Genomic DNA, 21,073 nt, shown 5'->3' with positions numbered 1-21,073 from the left:
TTTGTAAACAGCAGGTCCAGTGGGGCATCTCCCCTTGCCAGCCCACTCACTAACCAGCTGTGTCAGGAGGTTATCTTCCACCCACTCCTGGAACCTCCTAGACTCCTTTCCTGTCTGCTGTGTATTTCCAGCAGACATCCAGTAGGTTGAAGTCCCCTATGAGAACAAGGTCTAGCAATCCTGAGACTTTTCCCAGTTCCTTGTAGAATGTTTCACCTGTCTCTTCATCATCACAACTATGGCTTCTTACATTCCTATGTAACAATAGCAGAGGAAACATGTATGAGGTAGGAGCCATACACTGCCTTGCAACAGATATATTTTCATCCATCTACGTATGAAAAAAGTATAAAAGAGCATAACAGTACTTGGCACTTGCTTTATGCCTGGCATAAATGTCTACAATACTAGAAAGCCACAGTCTTTCATTTTACATCATTAAATATGAAACTGAGCTGTATATTCTAATATAGGAGGACATCTGAGATTTCACCACCTCTGTATGGCCAACACACACTGTTTCCACTGACAAGTCAAAGAAAGCATATGAAGAAATAAAAGTAAGTATTGCTCCCTGGTGAGATTTGTCATACTTTGTGCAAGCTGCCCACAGGCTTTAATTCCAAAATTGCACTGTATCAGTTTGGACGTATGCCTTTCAGAGAAGAAAAAAGTTTATGTGAACCTATTTTATTGAATTATTCCATAAACAAAGTGGAACCTTCTCCCAGGGACCACAGAGTTTATTGCCTGTGCAGAACTGCCTTTGTAACTAGTAAAGAAACCAGACCATCATTCACCAACACGTTGCAGACAGGATGGGTACCTACCAGATTTTCTGCTACAGCAGGCCCTGAAAGTTGCACTCTTCTCTATCACTGGCAGTGTTCTTGAAAAGTACCAGTTAAAAGCCAGTGAATAGTAACAATACCAATCTTTTCTCTACTTCTCCCAAACTGCAAGGTCTACAGTCCCTTCCTCTCTTCTTTCTTTCTCCATTTCTTCAGGAGCATAATCTTAAAATAGACTTCAAACTTTATATTACAATGCAAATTGGAAGATTCATTCTCAAGCCCAGTGCATATTAAAAAATAAAAATCAGCTTTATACAAAATGTAAATAAGCTAAGAAATGTTCACCTACAAAACCCTTATTTTCAAAGATCTAAACAGAATTAAGAAAATGGAGGCATTTATTACAGTAAAAAATACAATAGGCTGATGTTTTGTAGTCAGAGGAGACTCTCTGGAAGTTCCAACATCAGGTTAATGTTTCAGCATTTTGATTCCAGTCTTCCCTCTTTCTTGAACACTTTTTAATGGATGATGACTATCTAATTATAAAGGCTAGTTTTAGATGTCAAAACTCTTTTATTGCACCAAACAAAAAAAGGCAATTTTTCATACACAGACACTGTTGATCCACATCAGCTCTCACTGCTATCTACAAATCTTGCCTTATATTCATCCTTAGACATCATGCCTGAAATGCTCTGCGTACCTCCCAAATTAATTTGACTTTTTAAGAAAAACTTTTGTGTCTGGACAACATATTCTTACTTTTTGAATGATTTCCAGCCTTAATTTTTTCCTTCAGAACAAATTAGAATTTCCACAAACTTCTTCCCTACTTCTATTTTCTGCCACTACTGTTCTTCTATGAGAATGTCTTTGCTTAGAGGATCCATGGATCCACCTAAGTCACCACGTAAAAGAAACATCTCAAAAGAAAACCTCACCTGTAATGCCTCTGTTTTTAGTGTAGCAGCATGATTCTCTTTTTACACTGACATATGAAGTTTACAGCACTTCTTATTCAGCATTTTAAAGTAAGTGTAAATTTGTGAAACAATAACCAAAAGAAGAAATACACATCACCTAAATTGCTTGAGATGATCCAGTATGTTAATTATCATGCCACATACATATACGCATGATTGCTAATCATTGTGCATAATAGTTAATTAATTTCTGGTTCTAATTAGAACTGAGGCAAAATACAAAGTCAAACAAGCTAAAACAGTATACTGCATCTGCAAGGTGGGGTTTCTTTTTTTTTTTAATTTATGAAAAGGTAAATCTTCAGTTTAAATAAATATAAAAAATAAACCTTCAGTACACTGTGTCCAGAGGAGTCAGTAAAGGAGTAACAATTTTGCTGATAAGTTACTAGTTCTAATTCCTCAGCTTTGCATAGTTTTGAGAGAACAAAAAGATGTGGAAGCAGTATTTTAAAAATACTCTGTAAAGAACATTTAGATCTCAAAGTGAGATATTTGACAATGTCTCAAGAGTTAGCCCTAATTCATCTTTCATATTCAAATTTGCCTTTGTTTCCATAACCTTTCTAACCAGGATCACCTAAAATATATACTTTACTAAAACCCATTTAAGAGAAATCTGTGTAGGTATGAAGACAAACTCTCTTCTCATTTTCTATTTATAAATCATAATATATATGACATTACAGAGAAGCAGCCCAATAAGTTAAAACTGAAGTATTATATTTCACATATATCTTTCTATACATTTCTATTTGAATTATTGGAGAAAAAATAATGCAGTTTCTCTCACTATATACTATTCTATATACGTAAAAAGTATTCTGCATTTTAACAATGTATATGGTGGCTTAAGAAAACTGGTTATTACATTTTACCTACTTAGTATATTTCAAATAATAAGGGAGTTTCTAATGTAATGTTTACACTAACTATAAAAAATATGAATAAACTTCTTTCCAATTAGCCTTTCATGTAACATTTTCCAGTTCTTTTTACAGTAATTTTTTTATATGAACAGAACCAGAAAAATGATCAAAGAAACAGGTCAGCCAAACCCTATTTCTGTGTGATCAGCCCAACAGCAGTTCTATTTGAAACCAGTATTGACATAACAACAAAGGCCTCAACCTTCCTTCCCTCAAGGTTAATGCATAAATTATTTAACAGAGTAAAAATCAGGAACTAAGTTTTGTGCTTTCAACAGTTCTCCCTCATTAAAAAAAACACCCGGCAGACTTTAAAAACAGATTTTATTTAGTAATTGAAAAAAATATACGTTGAAGTGGATATTTGGAAATTAATACTGCATTGCTCAAATAGCTTATGAAATATATTTTGAAAGATAAACTGATAGTTAAGAGTAAAAACCTAGCCCTGTAGCACTTCAGAGTTTAACTGCAATGAGCACAGGAGATTGTTACAGTTTTTAAGTGATTAATACTCTACATATATATATATATATATCATTATTAATTCATTAGCACCTCAATCAGAACTTCAGGTTCTATTTCACAATAGTTATTTACATAAAAAAAAACCATGGGATCAATGCAATATCCTAAAACCAAAGTGCTACTGAGGCTGTGTGAGGCTCAATGCTAAAAACAATGTAAATAAATTAAAACAGTACAAGGTTTATAAATTACTGAATTCTATAGCATATGGAATATACACACAACAATTCCATAAAAACATGAATGTGATTGTAAATTGATAAATAAACAATATCTTAAATGTAGAATCTCCATAAAATAATAAATTACTGCCTCCATTTTGAAAATGGAGGCAAGCACTATTAATAGCTAGGAATTCTCTTATGTAAAATATTAGCTCTCTCCTGAGACGAGTTTGTGAAGTAAAAGGCTTACATTATTAATTTGTGGGTTTTTTCTCCTCCAACATAGCTTAGCATGCTCTTGCTTCCGCAATACTGTAATTGAAAGCCTTCCTCTAATTTCCACAATAGCGTTTTTCTTCAGCCAGAGACAGCTTTAAACAGACATGAAAACACACACAAAAATTTAAGGCAACCTCATAATATCCAAATCCAGTCATGCCAACAAGAACGCTTTTGCTCCAAGCTTAAAAACCTACTTTAAATCAAGTACTGGTTTTCATTCTTTGGAACTCCCTCCTCCACTGACTGTATTACCCACAGCTCAGATACAATTTTAAATTTTTTCCCAAATGTTCTCCTGAGTGCTTTCATCTCTTCTACCCGGGAATGATCTTCTCCTATAACAATATGCGAGACACCCTCTTCAAGGTGAGGAACTACTTTTGCACCATAAAAACGGAGCTCCAAAGCTCTAATTGATAGTGTTGTTCCATGGATTTTTGTTCTGGGCTCATTAACAACAGCATAAAAGTCCACATAAATAGTGTTTCCTCTGAATATACTGAGCTGACAGCTGTTCCATGAATAACGTTCTTCTAACTCTGCAATCTTCTCCAAAAGCATCATCTTATTGTCTTTCATTCTTGAGAACACTTCCTTCAGTTGTGCAACATCTGTGTCTGCTGTGTAGCTGTCTCCGTAACAATCATACTCACGAGCAAAATCTTCTTTTGTGTCAGGAGACATGTGAATCATAAAGGCTGGCTGCCAAGGCACCAGCATTTTGTGTTGTAAACACTGAAGGATCCACTCTGCCCTCACCACATCGTATTTGTTGGAAGCAATGATATTTTTCACTCTGACGTTCTCAGTTCCTACAATGACACAGTAAGTATCCAGCCCTGGGTTCTGTACCACACTGCCACCACATTCGGCTATTCTGCTTTCCAGTTCAGACTTTGAGTATTTTCCCGTTCCTGTCATAACACAAAACTCAATATCTTCAAATACACTTGAAACCTTGTTTACACTAGAAAGATCAGGAGCTTTAAATTGCTCGGCTATTCCAATTATCTTCCTCACCTTTGATACAGTTTTCCTTTTTTTCTCTTGTGGCTTATTATAATCATCTATATGAAGGTGCTTAGATGCCAGCTTCCCTTCTGCTTTGCGTCTGAGGTCTTCTAACATGTCTGAAGTCATGCACTCGTACCATTCTTTGTCCTCTCTTATCTTCTCAATCCGGGGGAATCTCAAAGTGCACTCAGTTTTGTACATATCACTGGTAACAATCTCGGCTGCCTTGATCTGAACTATGACAGAGTTGCAAGGTTCAATGTACATTTCAGGTTTTTCAGTTCCACACAAAATGTTACAGGGAGGATCCCTCCTATGGTAGGGCTTCCAGTGTTTAGCCAGTTTCAAACCCAGATCATGCAATTCCTTCATAGTATAGCCAGAGCCAACACGACAAATAGAGTGGAAAATGGAAGGTTTTTCATTTGGAGGGGGTGTTTCTGCAATAGCGCACAGAAAATGAGACATCATTCCACCACGTGCGCCCGTCCCCCAGTAACCACCAACAATTAAAAGGTCTAGTTCATCCATCAACCCATTGACATATTCTGGCTTGATTTTTAACCAGCCTTCCCCACGTTTGTCAGGCTTGTAGGTGGACATGGGATCTTTCACCATAATCCCTTCCTCTCTGTTATCTATTGCTTCATTTAAAGCATCAATTACTTCTTTTCTTGTTCTGGCACTTTTTTTATGTACAACATGTATCCTGCCCGTTACTGGGGTAAATACGCTACTTAAGATTTCATATCTTTTGCTTAGTACTTCATGCCCCAACTTCTCATCATTAACCATCAATACATCAAACACACAGAAGCAGGTCTGCAGATCAGAGTCCTCCATCATTCTTTTTATGTCAAACCTGTTCCCTTTTTGCATAAAGGTTTGTGTCTCAGGATTGTAAGCCATCATTTCACCATCGAGAATGCAATTCTGTATATTGCTCTTAAATATCTTATGAATAAACGGCGTTAATGAACCATCAAGGGGGGAGGCGCCAAACTGCTGAGTATAGTCAAACCCATTTCGGGAAAAATATTTATACACATCTCCATCTTTGTGCATCTGCATACGTTCACCATCCAGCTTAGTTTCTATGTAGAACAGCTGGTTATTCATTTGTTTCTCAATTTGCTGGACATCAGCAATCGCAGCAAGCATTGGTTTAAAGGCAGAAAACAACGTGATAGAAACATCACTAAGTGAGACAGAGGGATCATGCAGTTGTCTGCAAACTTTTTCCAAATCAGTTGTGACATTGTGTAATTCAGCAGCATCAGGATGAAAAATGGAAAATATAGTTTGCTGACTAACACCAAGCTTTAGATCCTTTATAATCATCCGGATGAGCCATTTTTGTTCCAGTGCTGTGCTCTGGGTAATTAACTGAAGAAGACTTTTCTTTAACAGACCCTTGTTTTTAGCAGCATTATTGTTAGCTATTGTGTCTAAGTGTTCATTGACTTGTTCTATTGTCAGTCTGCCTTGTTTTGGGCTCCTAGGTTTTAATACGAAGTACGCAATCATTGCAAAATCTCCAGCATCTACACGTGAGCCAGCAGGTGCTCTGTAATTTAAAAGCTTTGCAGCATCTTTTCCGTCTTTTGGTAAATTAAGCAGTTCAATATACAGCTTCGCAAGCATAGTTTCTTTAATCCCGTATGCCATCCTTTCTCTTTCCAAGTGTGGAAGAATAAGTCGCATTGCTGGGTAAAAAGAATCTGTGACATCTTTCTCATTTTGGTGAAGAGCATCATGGAATTTTCTCCAGGAATCCAGGAAATCCTTGAAATATTTTGTTTTCTCCGGGCGAGATTTACACTGCTGTATTCGCTCTAGAGTAGAACACAAATCCGCAAAAGGCACTCGAGAAGCCACCGTTTTTTTAGGAGAGGGCTGCGAAGCAGGTGCGGAAGCCATGAGTGCGTTTTTCACTAAGAACAAAAAAAGTACACAGTTGTGGAGAAAGAAACCGCCAGCATGCTAATCCACCTCAAAACAAAAAAATCTCTAATTAGGATTTATTGATTTTCTGTTTTCTAATTAGGATTTAACTGGTACCGTTACTTAGGGGCCGCCAGCTGGTCCCACTCCCCGCAGTTAAGGGTGAGGCTCCGCCGCCCGGCCGCAGCACAGGCAGCTCGGGGGCGGGAGCCGGCACCGCGCGCCCCTCCGCCACCGCTCGGAGGGTGACAGTTCCACCGCTCGGAGGGTGACAGTTCCCTCCCCCGGAGCGCGGCCCCTCCCCGACACCCCCCCGCCGGCTCCCGCCGCACCCCGGCTGCCGAGGGGCCCGCCACGGGCAGCGCGGAGGGAGCGGGGCTCTACGAGGCCGGCGCCGCTCCCGGTGAGGGCCGAGCGGCCGGGCGCTCCCGGTGCCGCCCCCCCGCACCGCTACGGCATTGCCATGGACACGGGGCGGGGTGCAACAGACAGCACCGGCGGGCATCTTCCGCTCCGCGGCCGTCGCCCCCTCCCTGGAGCGGACAAACAGGAAGACGGGGGGGAGACCGGTGGGACGGCGGGGGCACGGGCACCCCTAAAGGAGACTTACGAGGAAGCGAAGGTGCCTGCGGAGCCGGGGGTGACACCGGCCGCCCTCCGCCCCGGAAGGGGAAAAGCGCCCCGGTGACGCGCGGCCCCGCTCCCCCGCGGGGACGGTGGTTCCGTCCGCGCGGGGAGGCCCCGGCTATCGCGGCGGCGGCGGCCGCGCCTGCGCAGTTGCGGCGGCGGCGGGGAAGCGCTGGCGGAGCCGGGGTCGGGGGAAGGCGCGGAGGCAAGAGGAGGGCGGGCGGCCCTGACCCGGAAGCGGAAGCCGCTCCGGTGTGACTTCCTGCCTCGGAAGGAGCGGTGGTTGAAGTTGCGCGTCGGGGTGTGCGCTGGCCTGAGGCGCTGCCGGCGGCGGCCCCAGCCCCGCGGGAGGATGCGGCGGGTGGGTCTCGTCTCGCCCCGCTTCGGGCAGGCGCCGGCCCGCGGTGGGGTGCTGGGGTCGAGGGGGTTGCTGGGCCGGCCCGGCCCGGGCCCTGGAAGGCCGCGACGTGGCGGGCGGGGGCGGGAGCGGAGCGGAGCGGGGCGGACGGCAGGCGTGGGTTAGCTGCGGTGTTTGGGATCTCGCCGTGCCTAAGTGCGGCTCGTCCCTGCGCAGGAGTGGCCGCGGGTGGGGGGCGGCTGCTGTGCTGGCCTGCCGGCACGTCTCCCGAGGAACCGCTGCATTGGCAGCGCCGTCAAAAGTTCCTTGAGGTGCTTTCCTGCCAAGCCCCGGCAGAGCTTTTGCACCTTCCAGCAAGACCTTGCGCTGGTGTTTCGTTTGTCTCCGCCGCCATGCGAAACAAGTTCTGCAAACCAGGATGCTCGTAGAAGATGGGGTGGATGTGAACTTTAATGTTGCTTAATGTCACAAGTGAATATATCGAAAAAGCTGAGCGGGATGTTTCTTTTTACGTAAAAATTTAACGTGCTTGGAAATTAGTATGTTTTAGGAGGCCACGCTTGCTAGAAAGCTAAGGCTCTAAAGTGATAACCGTTCTTGGTTTGTTGTTGTTTTGGTTTTCTGGCAAAGTACTGTCATAATTCGAGATGTGCTTGTAAGGTTCATTAAGATTGTTCATTTGGGAGAGGAAGTGTACAAAGTTAGGGGGAGAGTACTTTAAATTACAAGTATGTACTACTTGATTCAGAGAACTGTGGAAGTTTGCTGATTGAAATAAGTAGGACAGCTGAGCCAGAGCCCTTAAATGTGTGACACTTGAGTTGTTCTTAGCCTGCTTTTTCCTTGGTTAGGAGTAGCTACTTTGCTGTTTTATTTTATTTTTAATGAGAGTCTCTGCAAGATTTTAGTGCTGAGGAAGTGTGTGTTTTCCTGCCTTTCCTAAGCTTGAAGGCTTTCTTCCAGATTAGTTCCCCGTCTGAAACTACTTTTTTTACAGTTGAGGACTTAATATTTATACTTACAGAAGTCTTCTGAATAAATATGAGTAAATGTAAAGCTTCTGTTAACCTTGTCTGTGTCTGAAGGCAGTAGAGTTTATGGGAAGGAAGTGCAGAAGGAGGAAACTGTCTTAATAAGAAACGTGTTTCTCTGTGTTCCTAAGAAATACCTCTGTTCGTTTGAAAATGTGAAATCCAAAGGACAGCAGCAAGTGTTAAAACTAACTCTTGTGTTTCAAAGCTCTTCTAATGAGAAAGCAGCTGTTTCTTGGCACTAACTTCAAGGCTGCTCATACACTAAAAGTTAACTTTAAGGAGGCAATGTAAATGTCTCATAACTTTGTGCTGTGTATGTTTTATACTGTGTATTTTATGTATAGTCCAGGACACTTTGATGTGATTCTTGAACTTCACTAGAAGATGTTGTTTTCAAGTTTAACAGATGTTTCAAACAAGCTGAGCTTGATAGGAGGAGCACAAACTTGGTATGCATGGTTTCATCAGTAAAGTAGATGTAATTTCCAAGGGTGTTGGCAGTTAGCACTTCTTAATTTTCTTGTAGGTAGCTGAAGACAAACAGTAATTATGTGTGTAATTCAAAAGCAGTTTTACTCAAAGTTCATAAATGGAATTGTCTTTCAGGCAGAGATGAAGCCTGGGAAATCATCACATCCAAAGGTAAATGTTTTATAATGTATTAGTATATTAAAATAGCACTTTTTAATATTAAAAATTTTGACAAAGACAAAAAAATAAGACAGAATTTGTGGCGAGTAAAAGAGTAATTTCAACTGCCATTAAAAATGAATGAAAAATTGTTCCCAACTACTTTAAGTATGCAGTTGAGTGGTTTATGATCTTCAGTTGATAGTGATGTGAACTGTTTAAGAATAGCATTAGGGCACAGCAAAATATTATTATATGTCTTGATCATAAAGACTTCAGCTTTTTCCCTCAGAATTTTTGTTGTTATGAGTGATTTACGTTTTTCAGTAGCTACTTTATTGTGAGATTTGTCACTCACCTGATAAAACGTAGAGCTCTGCAATAATTCCTGCACTGTGGATTCAGCAGTGGGAGATGTAAAATGTATAGATACAGATACGTGTGGACAGATCTACACATGTGTATATCCCTGTGGCGTAAAAGTAAAACTCATCACTTCCTAATTAAATTTCTGTTTTGAGAGGCAGTACAGTGCTGTGGCTGTGTAAACTGAACTGGTCTTTAATGGCCTTTAAGCCAAGGGTACAGCAGCAGTCTGTCTAAACCTGACTTTTGTTAGGTCTTAATGTTGAATTGGGATGCATTGTTGTTCTGTGTTAATGGTTTCCACAACAGAACTTTGTATTTCAACGTTGTCTTCTACTTATTTCTAATGTTCACAAGCATCATCAACAAGGCACTTGTGAGAACCACCAGCATTCACAAAGGCTAACCTTAATAATACAGCATTTATCAGAGGGACAGGAGGAAATGTGAAGCAGGTAGATGCTAGAGGAAAAACCTCTGATCATATATGTGACTAAGAAAACATCATCTGTAAGGAGAATACAGAGGAACTGAGTTTATATAGTCTGGAGAAATTGAAGGTAGGTTACATATTTGAAAGTTAATAAGCATTGACGTAGAAGTGAAGAATTTAATTTACTAAGTCTCCCTTCCTGTTAAGTATTAGAAAACATTTTCTAGTACTAAGAGTAGCTAAGAACAAGAACAGCTTATGTAGGAGTTTCCATTAATGTAAGTTACTTAGGAAAACATCTACAAGATAAAACTATATGCTTCTGCTCTTAATGACTTGTGTATTTGTCACAGACATTGGCTTTCATGACAAGTTAAAAACCCAACAAACCAAAACCCCAAAATATCCCTTATGCTTGTTTTCAAACCCTCTAACTTAGTTTCAATAATCAGCGGTTATAAATACTGTTATGTTTATGCTGTAAAATGGATTGTCACTTCTTGTTATAGGAAGACTTTGTCATTGGCGAAGTTATGATGACTGTTTGAAATATAGTGCTGCAATATAATGTTCTTTCAAAAAAAGGGGGTTTTTAGTAAAGCAAGGATGATTTTCAAGGGGTTAATGCAGGGCTCCTCAAACTTCTTAACCAGGGGGCCGGTGAGCGGATGCAGTGGCAGGCAGTCATCTGCGGCTGCTTGGTTCCACCCCCCCCCCCCCCAGCAGGGGTGGGTGGGTGAGGGGTTTCTGTAAATACTGGGGGCCAGATTGAGGACCCTTGGGGGCCGTATCCAGCCGGTGGGCCGTAGTTTCAGGACCCCTGGGTTAATGTGTTATCTAGGAGATTTGAAAAGGAAATTTGTAGAGAAACCTTATTTCCCTGGCTGAAACAGAATTTCTACTAGCCTGGCACTGGCCAGCTTGCTGAGTTCCCTTGGTTCCAGTTGTCCCCATCTAATATATGGGTGATGCTTCATGCCATCTCTCTGTAGAGCTGTGATACTTCTGACAGTAGAAGGCAATATAACAGATAATACTGTTGAACAGTCAACCATTTAAAAAAGTAGTAGTAACTAGTCATATGACAAATTAATTAAAATACTGTCTTTTAGAAGATGTAAAGAGGTTCACACTTGTTGCCTTAACTGGAACATCAAGCAGTTACGGAGCAAGTCTGTAAGTGATTCTTGTAGTCTTGTCTAGAAAGAGAAACAAGTTTTTCCAGGTGGTGGGTCCAGTCTGTTTCTCAGGTTGACCAGCTCAGACATCAAAGTCTTAAATATGTTGTTCTCCTGTTCCTTCCCTATCCTCTCCCCCTTTCCCTGATTATTCTCACACCCTATTAATCACAAAAATTAAAGATACAGGAGGATTTCAATGCATGCTCTTTGTAATTCAACATAGGGGTTTTGCATCATCACGTTATATTGTAAAGTGTTTGAAAGGTTTTTAAGGTTCCAGCAGAACAGTAATGGGAAATGAATACCAATAAGAGATTTTTTTGTGTGTGTGTTTAGTCTTGCAGTATGTTGAGCAGTCTCAAATCTCATACCCTTTAAAAAGTGTTGAGGGGCACTTTATCGTTTACTGAAAATTACTGTATTAACTTACCCTTTTTATTTATAACCTTTACATGGGAGTTTAGTTCTGTTTATATCGGTTTCCATTGTTCGCATCAAACAAGATAATGTTTGGAAGGCCTGCTACTTTGGGCTCCACAGAAAGCATGGTTTGTAGCTTTGTTGAGGATGAGCTGGTACTGACTTGGTTTAGAGTTTCTTCTAGGCCTGTGTGTTTGAGAAACCGTTATTTTTCTTTCTAGTGATTTTTCAGTTAGTATTGGAAGCAAGTGGGGAAGAACATAGGAGAAACTCATATGTTCGTTCTCTAGCTAACAAATCTTGCAGTAAGATGCAAGTAAGAGACATGGTCTGATTCCAGCCTGGAGATGGACAGAACTAGTGAAGTTTCATGTAGCTGTGAAGAAAACATTAATAGTTATGTAGTTGTTCATTAGTGCCGAGTAGTCAGCTTTACTCATATATGTAGGTGAGTATGAAACGTTTGTGGCTGTGTAGTTTACCATTCCTGCTAACTACCATATGTTGAGTTCTAGTTGTAGGATGCATTGAGCCTGCCACTCCAGTAGCAAAGGGGTTTTATGTACCTGTGTGTATATTAGAAGTAATCATGCAGCAGAAGTATCTCATCATATAGCATTTTGATATTACCCTACTGAAACGAAAATAAAAGCAGTGCATAAGTGAAACTAACGGGGCTTATGAATTCAGCTGTAAGTATCAGCCTTCAAATAGTAAACCTTAGCGTATATGGGATAGCCATCTGCAAAACTTAATCACCTTAAGATTTTTATTGCTACTTTGGGTTTTAGTAATTGTTTTTAATGATGGGTCTCTTATGAATGTCTTGTTTAGAAAGCATTTCTGGAGTCTCAGCAAAGTTTTGAATAGCATAGATAACAAGAGGCATAATAACACAGTAAAACCCAGTGTTCTTACACTCTGGAAATGTAATGCAGGAAATGTTTGTCAGCTTCGTTAGGAAGTTCTCTTACAAATTAAAGTACCTGCTTTATCTGTCTCTTAATTACTGTGACTTCTTTACTAGAGAAATGGATTAAAATAATTAAATTTTCATGTAGACAATATTTGTGCCTACTTGAATGTGGATATGGAACATGAGCTCATAAATAATACGAGAGAACACTATTGGGATACCTGCTGTTTAGACTCCTTTGTAAAACTAGTGAAATACATATTTTGGAGTAGATGCACTATATAATAGCTTATTTTTGTATTGCCTTTGGTTAATATGTGACAAGGTTTAACAGATTTCTGATTAATATCTAATTGTTGCATAAAATAATTGGAGATGGCAACTTTTCCTGGTCATCTTAGGGGCTTATCATATTTGTAGAGTGCAGAGGTTACCTTCTATCACTCGATCCTACAAAGATGGTTGCTGCAGTTACAGCCCTCTCCAGTAGTATTAGGCCATAGAGCTTAGTTTGGTGTGGGTCCTGTGACTTAACTGAATGCTTGGGTGCTTCTTACTGCACTCCATCATTTTAGGAGGTTATAACTTTGAGTATGTCTAAACCGTAATTATCATCTACTATATAATTTAGAGTATTCTTAAACAAGTGAGCTTGTGTTGTCACTTCCAGGCGGTATGGTTATTCAACTTGGTGTTGACTGAATATTTACTGTAGTTCTCATGTAGATTTGACAGTTTTTGCCTATTTCTATACAACACTTGAACCCAGCAGTGAATAATGAGATATTTTGTGTGTGCTGTCAGACATAACTATTTCTTATGGTGTGAAAGAAGATTTAACCCATTGTCAGTAACATCACTCTCCTCATCTTATGCTGCATGTATGTCATGAGTCTGTTTTCGTGTTTGGACTTTTCAGCAGTTGTGATTTTCATTGATCAGAGGATAATGCAGTTAGCTGACTGTTTTCAGTGGTCTTCTATGATGGTGCAATCTTTCGTTCAGCTGAAGATTTAATAAGGATTACCAATCTGATAGTGGAAAACTATCAGTATAAATAAGAACCAATCCAAATATAGAAAAACAGCTGTCGTGAGTGTAACTGCACTGTGGTATCTTACTCTAGAGAAGTCTTCTTCTGACCTGTTTGTGATGCTCTGTAATCGTGGTTGATAAAGATTCTGAAAGACGGCCAAGATACAGCAGATCTGGTATGCATTGTGAGCCTTCACTGGCTGCAGAGTGAAGCGCATAGGCTTATTGAGTGCTCCTCATGGTCTTAATCAGGAGTAACTTAAAAGTAAGGGCTATTTTTGTTTGTGTTCTCTGGATTCTAGAAATACGTACATGAGAAGTTTTGACAAACTGGTGATAACACTCTGTGTGGTTGTTCTGTTGGTTGGTAGTGAAGACTGGGGGAAAGCATATGGTCCCAATAAAAAATTTTCTAGTGCTGCTGGTGAACCTTGCCTGCTGAAGTAATGTAAATGGGATTTTGAAGAGCTCTAAAGCCTTTTCCTTATGATTGCCTTTCTGCTTGTTCTACAGAGTTGGATGGTTTCCAAAAAATCAGAGGGAGTTTACCACTAAGATTGATGTTTTTGCTTTAATGTATTGACTTGCCACTAATATTCTGCAAGTATGAATGCTTAAATCGCTTCCTTTTTCTTTCTCCTATATTTATACATGTATGTTTGGGGTTTTTTTCAGGATTTGCTTGGAGTAAAAGATCACTGACTTCTACAATGGAAAAGTCATGGATACTTTGGACCTTTGTTAAAAGATGGCTACTAGCTTTGGCTTCCTGGTCTTGGAGTCTCTGCCGCATTTGTCTTCTACCCTTGATAGTAACTTTTCACTTGTATGGAGGCATTATACTACTTATATTAATATTTGTATCAATAGCGGGTATATTATATAAATTCCAGGATGTGCTGCTTTACTTTCCTGAACAGCCCTCTTCATCACGCCTTTATGTTCCTATGCCTACTGGTATACCACATGAAAATATCTTCATCAAAACCAAAGATGGAGTTCTTCTCAATCTTATTCTGCTGAGATACACAGGGGACAATGCAGCATATTCTCCAACCATCATTTACTTTCATGGGAATGCAGGCAACATCGGCCACAGGTTGCCAAATGCTTTGTTAATGCTGGTAAACCTGAAAGTAAACTTAATTCTTGTCGATTATAGAGGGTATGGAAAAAGTGAAGGAGAAGCAAGTGAAGAAGGTTTGTACTTAGATTCTGAGGCTGTGTTAGACTATGTGATGACTCGATCTGATCTTGATAAAACAAAAATTTTTCTTTTTGGCCGTTCCTTGGGGGGAGCAGTAGCTATTCACTTAGCTTCTGAAAATTCCCATAGGATTTCTGCCATCGTGGTGGAGAACACCTTTCTTAGCATCCCATACATGGCCAGCACTTTGTTTTCTTTCTTTCCAATGAGGTATCTTCCTTTATGGTGCTACAAAAATAAATTTCTGTCCTACAGAAAAATCTCTCAGTGCAGAATGCCTTCTCTTTTCATCTCTGGGTTATCTGACCAGTTAATTCCACCAGTTATGATGAAGCAACTTTATGAATTATCCCCAGCTCGGACTAAGAGATTGGCGATATTTCCTGATGGAACTCATAATGACACTTGGCAGTGCCAGGGTTATTTCACTGCCCTTGAACAGTTCATCAAAGAAGTAATAAAGAGTCACTCCCCTGAAGAAATGGCGAAAACTTCATCTAATGTAACAATAATATAATTGATATTCTTCGTTGGAGTGGGGTGGGGGGAGTTCCTGCACTGTACCTTGATTTGTGTAAAGTGGTAAAAGAATGTCCATTTTTAAATGTATGTCATGTCTGTACTTGCCTAAAGGGTGAAATTAAACTTGGAAAGGTCTGATGCTTTATTAAAAAGTTCCAGATAACTTTTACATTTGTAGCATTGTAAATGATCCATTTTCCATCTTTCTTGTACTTTTTTGGTACCTCTGTCCATATATTCCATTTGTTTGATATGTGCAACGGATGCCATTAAAGGAACTTGCTACAAAAGTAGTACAGAATGTATTAGTTTAGAACAAGAGGAGGCTCTTCAGTATTTGCTGCTGTATGTGTGAGCTTTTTGGACAGTCATGGTTAGCACAATGATTTGTTGCTTCTCTTAGAGTTTATTTAAAGTGTGCCATGCATGAGATTAGTGTTCTATTCCTTGAAATTTGATATTATGCAAGGTGGGAAGTCTTCAATGTGCTAAATAATATAAAATAACATTAATGGTAGAGTATACTTACAGGTATACTATCCTGGGTTATTACTGTTTTTTATGGTTATGCACATATATATATATTTTTCAAACTACAACTGAAGAGGAAAAGACACTTTCCATGTTTTCATTTTACTGTTTGTGTTTTAATAGTGCCTGGAAAGTTGTATGTGCCTAAACATCATGGCTTCAGGATTTTGCCCAGGCAACTTCTTCGTAGGAAACAGAAGTAACCTTCAAAAAGAGCAACTGTGGTCTAAGCTCCTTTCCACCCCAAGCTCTCCTCACTAATGGACAGGCCAACTATTTGTTGGTATTAGTCTGCTTGTGCATTTGAGGTGGGATTTCCCAGGGCAGGGTGGGTGGTGTGATAAAGGAGTGTCATATAAGGTGAAAGTACATATTTGTGTTCAATTTTATTATTTTTTTTTAGGCTGGTGTAGTTAAATGTCTGTGCCCTTTTATTTATACCTCCAAAAGAAACAAATCCAAATAATTACCAGTGATCACATGATTAGAGTTTGGTGTATACAGTTGTTACAGTAAGGATAATAAAAATGAGCAGTGCATTAAATTTCATAGACCTAAGCTTAGTTAGTCTGAAAGACACATTTATTTTAAAACTCTTACTCATTTGCTTGCAAAATGTCTTTTGCAGTTCTGTTGCACCATATGGAAGTAGCCTAAGCATCAGCAGAAATTAGGCTCTTCAGCTCTGCTGAGATTTTTAAAGCCAGTATCACCGTTTCAGAGTCTGCAGTACTCAAACTGAGAGAGTTTGATTCAGACTGAATGTTGGGGTGTTTTTTGTTGTTGGGTTGGCTCGCTGGTTTTCAGTTTTAATAGTCCTTATCCTAGGTGGTCATATCAAAGTTGTATGCTGTTAGCTCAGTCTGTATTGGGTTATGTGGTTGTTTAAATCTCTTCTGCAGGTTTAATTTCTCATTTGCTGCAGCTGATAGTTTGCCTCTTCGAAATATTTTTTTTATGGAAAGAACAAACTGTGGAAAAATCTTCCACACAATCTGTAAAATTGCCCTTTGGATTGAAATTTTAAAATAAACTTTTCTGCCATGTTGTCCTGATTCAGAAAAGCATCTCAGCACACACTTAAAATCTGTTTCCTGATGGACAGTGATATTTTAAGCTTGTGCTTAAGTTCTCTGGTTGAATAAAACTGCTTTCCTGAACTGGTGCCTTAATGGTTATGCCTCCTAATATTTACTACATGGAATTACAGGTCTTGTGTACCCATTGGTAATAGTTGTCAGCAATTTATGGATAGAGTAATGCATCTTTACTTAAATGTGATTTTTTTAAAAAAATATATTTATTTTTAAATAAATAGCTATATATATATATACACCAGAAGTTGCTGTTTTCTTTGGTAAGTATCTTTTATCATACTACCACTAAGGTTTTAAGAGTTGACTGAAAAAGCTATAGACCTCTTCAGATCTATAGATCTAAAATCATTATAGATAGAGCATAGTTTTAAATCTGAGTGAAACCAAAATTGTTTCCTCAGCCTTCCATTGGCAATATTTTTTGAAGGGAAGCGAGTGGGGAAGGTATATTGATGAAGTTTGGCTAGGGAGGGTGGTGTTTATATAGCAGAAGGGAATTAATAGACAGCATTCCCTTTCCCAGGTGTAGTCTAAAATGACAATGTGAGCTGCTTGCATAGGTTGTTTCAGCTGTTCACATTGCTTTAGAATTAAGGTGGAGGGAGATAAATAAGTGTGCAAATACTGCTTCTCTAAAAATACGTTAATAAACACAAAGGAATAGATTACTTGTTGGAGACTGAAGAGAAGGTAAACATTTCAGAAGTTGTCATAATTTGCTGTTAAGTAACTTTTCAGTATATAAAATGTTGATTTGTGAGGTAACGTGACTTTTTTTCCCCCCACTTACCACCACTCAACCCAGAATGCCCCCAGTATTGTGGGGCACTTGCATACAAATTAAGTATTCTTATTTGGGCATACAGTTGCAAAGCCAGATGTGTGGCATGAGATTATAGCATTCTGGAGCTGTTCACAGTGGACTATATCGAAACACTATTTTTGATTATCAAGCCATATCTTTTCACGATATTGTCTGCAAGACACGAAGATGAAACTTTGTCTGATTTTGCAAGTATTGGGTATGAAAGGACACAATTGTCATACATGCATCTTTTACAATAATGTGGTTTCTTCCACTTTCTACGTATGCACATTTTTACTTCTCCCTTAACGGGTTGGGCACATATGTTTGTGAATGAATGTCTGTTGCTATGCTCTTTCATTGCATTGGCTATGAAATCCACTGAAAGAAAATAGGAAGGAAATTCTTTTTTTTTTTTTTATGCAAATATTCTACTGCTGTGCAGACGATCTTTTAAGGCAGGAAAGAAGGGGGAAGAAACTTGTTCTGGCAAGTCAAGACTTGTTTTTATTTTACAATCTGTGTGATGGAAACCCATCATTATCTGCTGCTAAAAAGTGAACTGCAAGCAACGTAGTAGTAATAACTTTTAATTGCCAAAAGGTATATTATGATATTGTTGCATTTATTCCACTTAATACTGTTATATGTTTTCCAGTAACAATTCTCCAGTTGTGTGTTGATGTTTCCCAAGTCTGCGTCCTGTGTGTGTGTACATATATGTATATATATATAAAAATTTCTAGTTTGGGAAGAGGAAGTTGAGTTATTTTCACTGGTTTGTAAGAAAGCCTCTTGGTTTAAATATGCTCATTAAAGGAACTGCCTCTTTTATAAGAGGAACTTGTAAGTTAAAAAAAAAAAAAAATGGGGGGGTCAGGAGTTGAACTGGAACAGCTGTAGCAGTAGAGTCCTTGTAAGGAAGCATCCAGTATAAGACCTTGTGTGCACACACATGTGTGGTTTTAATTGGTGGATGTACTTGAGGCTTCCTGCTAACCCAAGTTTACATTCCCAGTGTTTGTTTTTTAACTGAGAGAGATAAGCTATGCTTTTGTCTGAAGAAATGTTAGCTGGCGTAGCTGCCCTCATGTCCATTTCTCAGGTAAAATTAGAGCACAAATACATTTGGTAGGCTACGGACAATCTCAGTTGAAGGGCAGATGGATTAACTAATAATAGAAAATATGCATATCAGCATCTCTAAGCTAATCATTTGCATCACGTTGGATGTTCACGGTGAAGAATGCAAGGCTGAATTGAGAGTCCAAGGTATGGTCTCTTCTGTTAGCAAAAAGATGCAGACATACCTCCATTTGTATCTCATATTCTTGATAAGTACGTTTTTAATTTTGTTACTGACAAGTGATTTTGCTAGGGGCACTTCTGCCAAATATAAAATTGGTGCCTCTTGCATGTAGTGGGATCAGGCTGATGCATCCCATTAAGAATAATTTACAATGCCATCCTGCTTGTATAATTAGAGTAGAACCATGCAGAAGTGTAAATAAAGATAGTGTATTGAAGTTCTGAATAACACTTGTGTTTTGAATTAAGAAACAGTCATTGAATATATGATGCAAGCTTTTTATTTGACTTTAATATATAGTTAAAGCAAAAATGTCATAAAGTATTCTTAAGTTTTGTAGGCAGCGTAAATGTTACTGTATATGTGCGAATTGTGGCAAAGTTTTACATTCTCATTCTAGTCTGGTTTTTACAATAAAATTAATTTTACAAAAAACACTTTTCTATTTTTATGTACTGACATATGCAATAAATTGATACATTAAAAATGCTGTTGATGTCTTGCTTTAGTTTGTGGCCTGGCCTTGATATGTGTGCTTGGGTATTTTTGTGGGCATGGTAACTGACCAACCTCAAGGTGTCGTTTTCACTTAGTTGCTAAAACCAGAGCACATGGAATAGACATCTGCATTGTTAGATGTAATAGCTTTCCACAAACACCAACAACAGAAATGCTATATTACAAATATCTGTTCCTAAGCCTTGTCAGGTGTTTTCACCTTCAGGAAGTTTTAGTAAGTAAAATTGATAGGCAGTAACTTCGCTTTTTAACACATTCTGCATTTCAAAACTTCTCTGTTATCTGGGAGACTGAGGGATGGTCTAAGTATTGTGTCAATGAGGAAATATTTTTAAGTATTTCTGAGTAGTTTTACCATCTGCTGCTGGTAAATAATTTAAATGTCAATCTTACATGCTATAAGGCCATTCTAGCAGGTTTACAGTTAATTCGTGTAGCTGCAGTGGGATACTTGGGCTGAAGCAATTTCTACTTTCTTACAGAGACATGCATAACTAAGCTTGTATCATCTCTGTTCCCATCCTGCATGTTAATGTGAAATACCCGGAAAATAAGGATTTGCTGCTGTCTTTTCTAAAGCTGCAAAATGTGTGTCCTCTCTTGGATTACTGCAAGGCTTATAGTTCAGTTTTAACCCAGTACCTAGCAAAGAGGGCTAGGGGAGGTCGGTGGTACTTTTTGATATTTTGTTCAAGATACCTATTAATTTTGAATGGGGGGGGAAAGTATTTCTTCTTGAAGCAGTGAAAGTAAAGGAGCAGCTCAGATTTGGGTACATCTATGCACATCTAAATTGAAATCCTAGAAATGAAACCTAAACCAAAGGCAGGGGATTTGCTGTTTATTAAAAAGGTAAAGTATACATAGGTAAGATTTTGAGAAAATACTGAACCATCAGCTAAACAAAAATCATTTGTTCTGAAAATATTGAACATGCCTGAGCTTTAAATGCTTTGCTGGACCCTATTCTGGGTTGTCATTTTAGACTTTAGACAGAGTTCTATCTCTAAGTAGATAAGGAAGACACACTGCATGTTCTTGGGAAATGTTTTGAAAACCATAATGTGATTAATTTGTTGTGCTTCAGCTTGGGTGGGGACAGAATAACTCTCCTGTGTCATGAAAAAACAGCAGTTCTTTCTCTGAAAGGCAGTACAGCTTAAGAGTAGACCTGGTTTAAATGTATTACAGAAGATGGTTTCACTCATAATAACTGGAGATAACTTAATAATCTTAAGGAATTAGGTGAATGATGCAAAAGTGCAAGGTTGCTGACAAAATGTGTGTTCACATACCAAGTTCGGAGAGATGTTGCCACTAGTTTTGATGAGCAACTAAGGAACAGAATTTACTGCTTGAAGACAAGAAGGAAAGGAAGTTCTACAGCTGTTCTGCATTATGCTTACGTCTGGTGTGGGCTAATTATTTACAAAAATTCAAAG

At 39.1% G+C, this 21,073-nt stretch overlaps 2 protein-coding genes across 5 annotated transcripts; one reads left to right on the top strand and one right to left on the bottom strand.

Annotated features, from left to right (window-relative positions):
• Nucleotides 1-3,016: 3,016 nt before the first annotated feature.
• LIG4 (DNA ligase 4) lies at nucleotides 3,017-7,399 on the bottom strand. The gene is made up of 2 exons (XM_055801960.1): nucleotides 7,252-7,399; nucleotides 3,017-6,631 (listed from the first exon to the last, which is right to left on the bottom strand). The coding sequence occupies exon 2, from the start codon at nucleotides 6,615-6,617 to the stop codon at nucleotides 3,879-3,881; it is 2,739 nt and encodes a 912-aa protein (XP_055657935.1). The 5' UTR covers nucleotides 6,618-6,631; nucleotides 7,252-7,399; the 3' UTR covers nucleotides 3,017-3,878.
• Nucleotides 7,400-7,494: 95 nt separating this feature from the next.
• ABHD13 (abhydrolase domain containing 13) lies at nucleotides 7,495-15,539 on the top strand. Of its 4 annotated transcripts, XM_055801961.1 has the most exons (3): nucleotides 7,495-7,629; nucleotides 9,267-9,302; nucleotides 14,317-15,539. In XM_055801961.1, exon 3 carries the CDS (start codon nucleotides 14,352-14,354, stop codon nucleotides 15,363-15,365), a length of 1,014 nt encoding a protein of 337 aa, XP_055657936.1. In that variant the 5' UTR covers nucleotides 7,495-7,629; nucleotides 9,267-9,302; nucleotides 14,317-14,351; the 3' UTR covers nucleotides 15,366-15,539. The 4 variants fall into 4 exon arrangements, with proteins under 4 accessions (XP_055657936.1, XP_055657937.1, XP_005238425.1 ...); XM_055801962.1 differs by lacking the exon at nucleotides 9,267-9,302 and having other exon boundaries at nucleotides 7,498-7,629; XM_005238368.4 differs by lacking the exon at nucleotides 7,495-7,629 and having other exon boundaries at nucleotides 9,248-9,302.
• Nucleotides 15,540-21,073: the final 5,534 nt, after the last annotated feature.

This window comes from Falco peregrinus, chromosome 4, assembly GCF_023634155.1.
Source record: "Falco peregrinus isolate bFalPer1 chromosome 4, bFalPer1.pri, whole genome shotgun sequence".
NCBI lineage: Eukaryota > Metazoa > Chordata > Aves > Falconiformes > Falconidae > Falco > Falco peregrinus.
Note: the sequence above shows the minus strand (reverse complement) of the source record. Positions and strands in the feature narration are given on the sequence as shown.

Excerpts from the sequence above, each read along its gene's own strand:
- LIG4 (XM_055801960.1), bottom strand. The coding sequence starts at position 6,617 with ATGGCTTCCGCACCTGCTTCGCAGCCCTCTCCTAAAAAAACGGTGGCT.
- ABHD13 (XM_055801961.1), top strand. The coding sequence starts at position 14,352 with ATGGAAAAGTCATGGATACTTTGGACCTTTGTTAAAAGATGGCTACTA.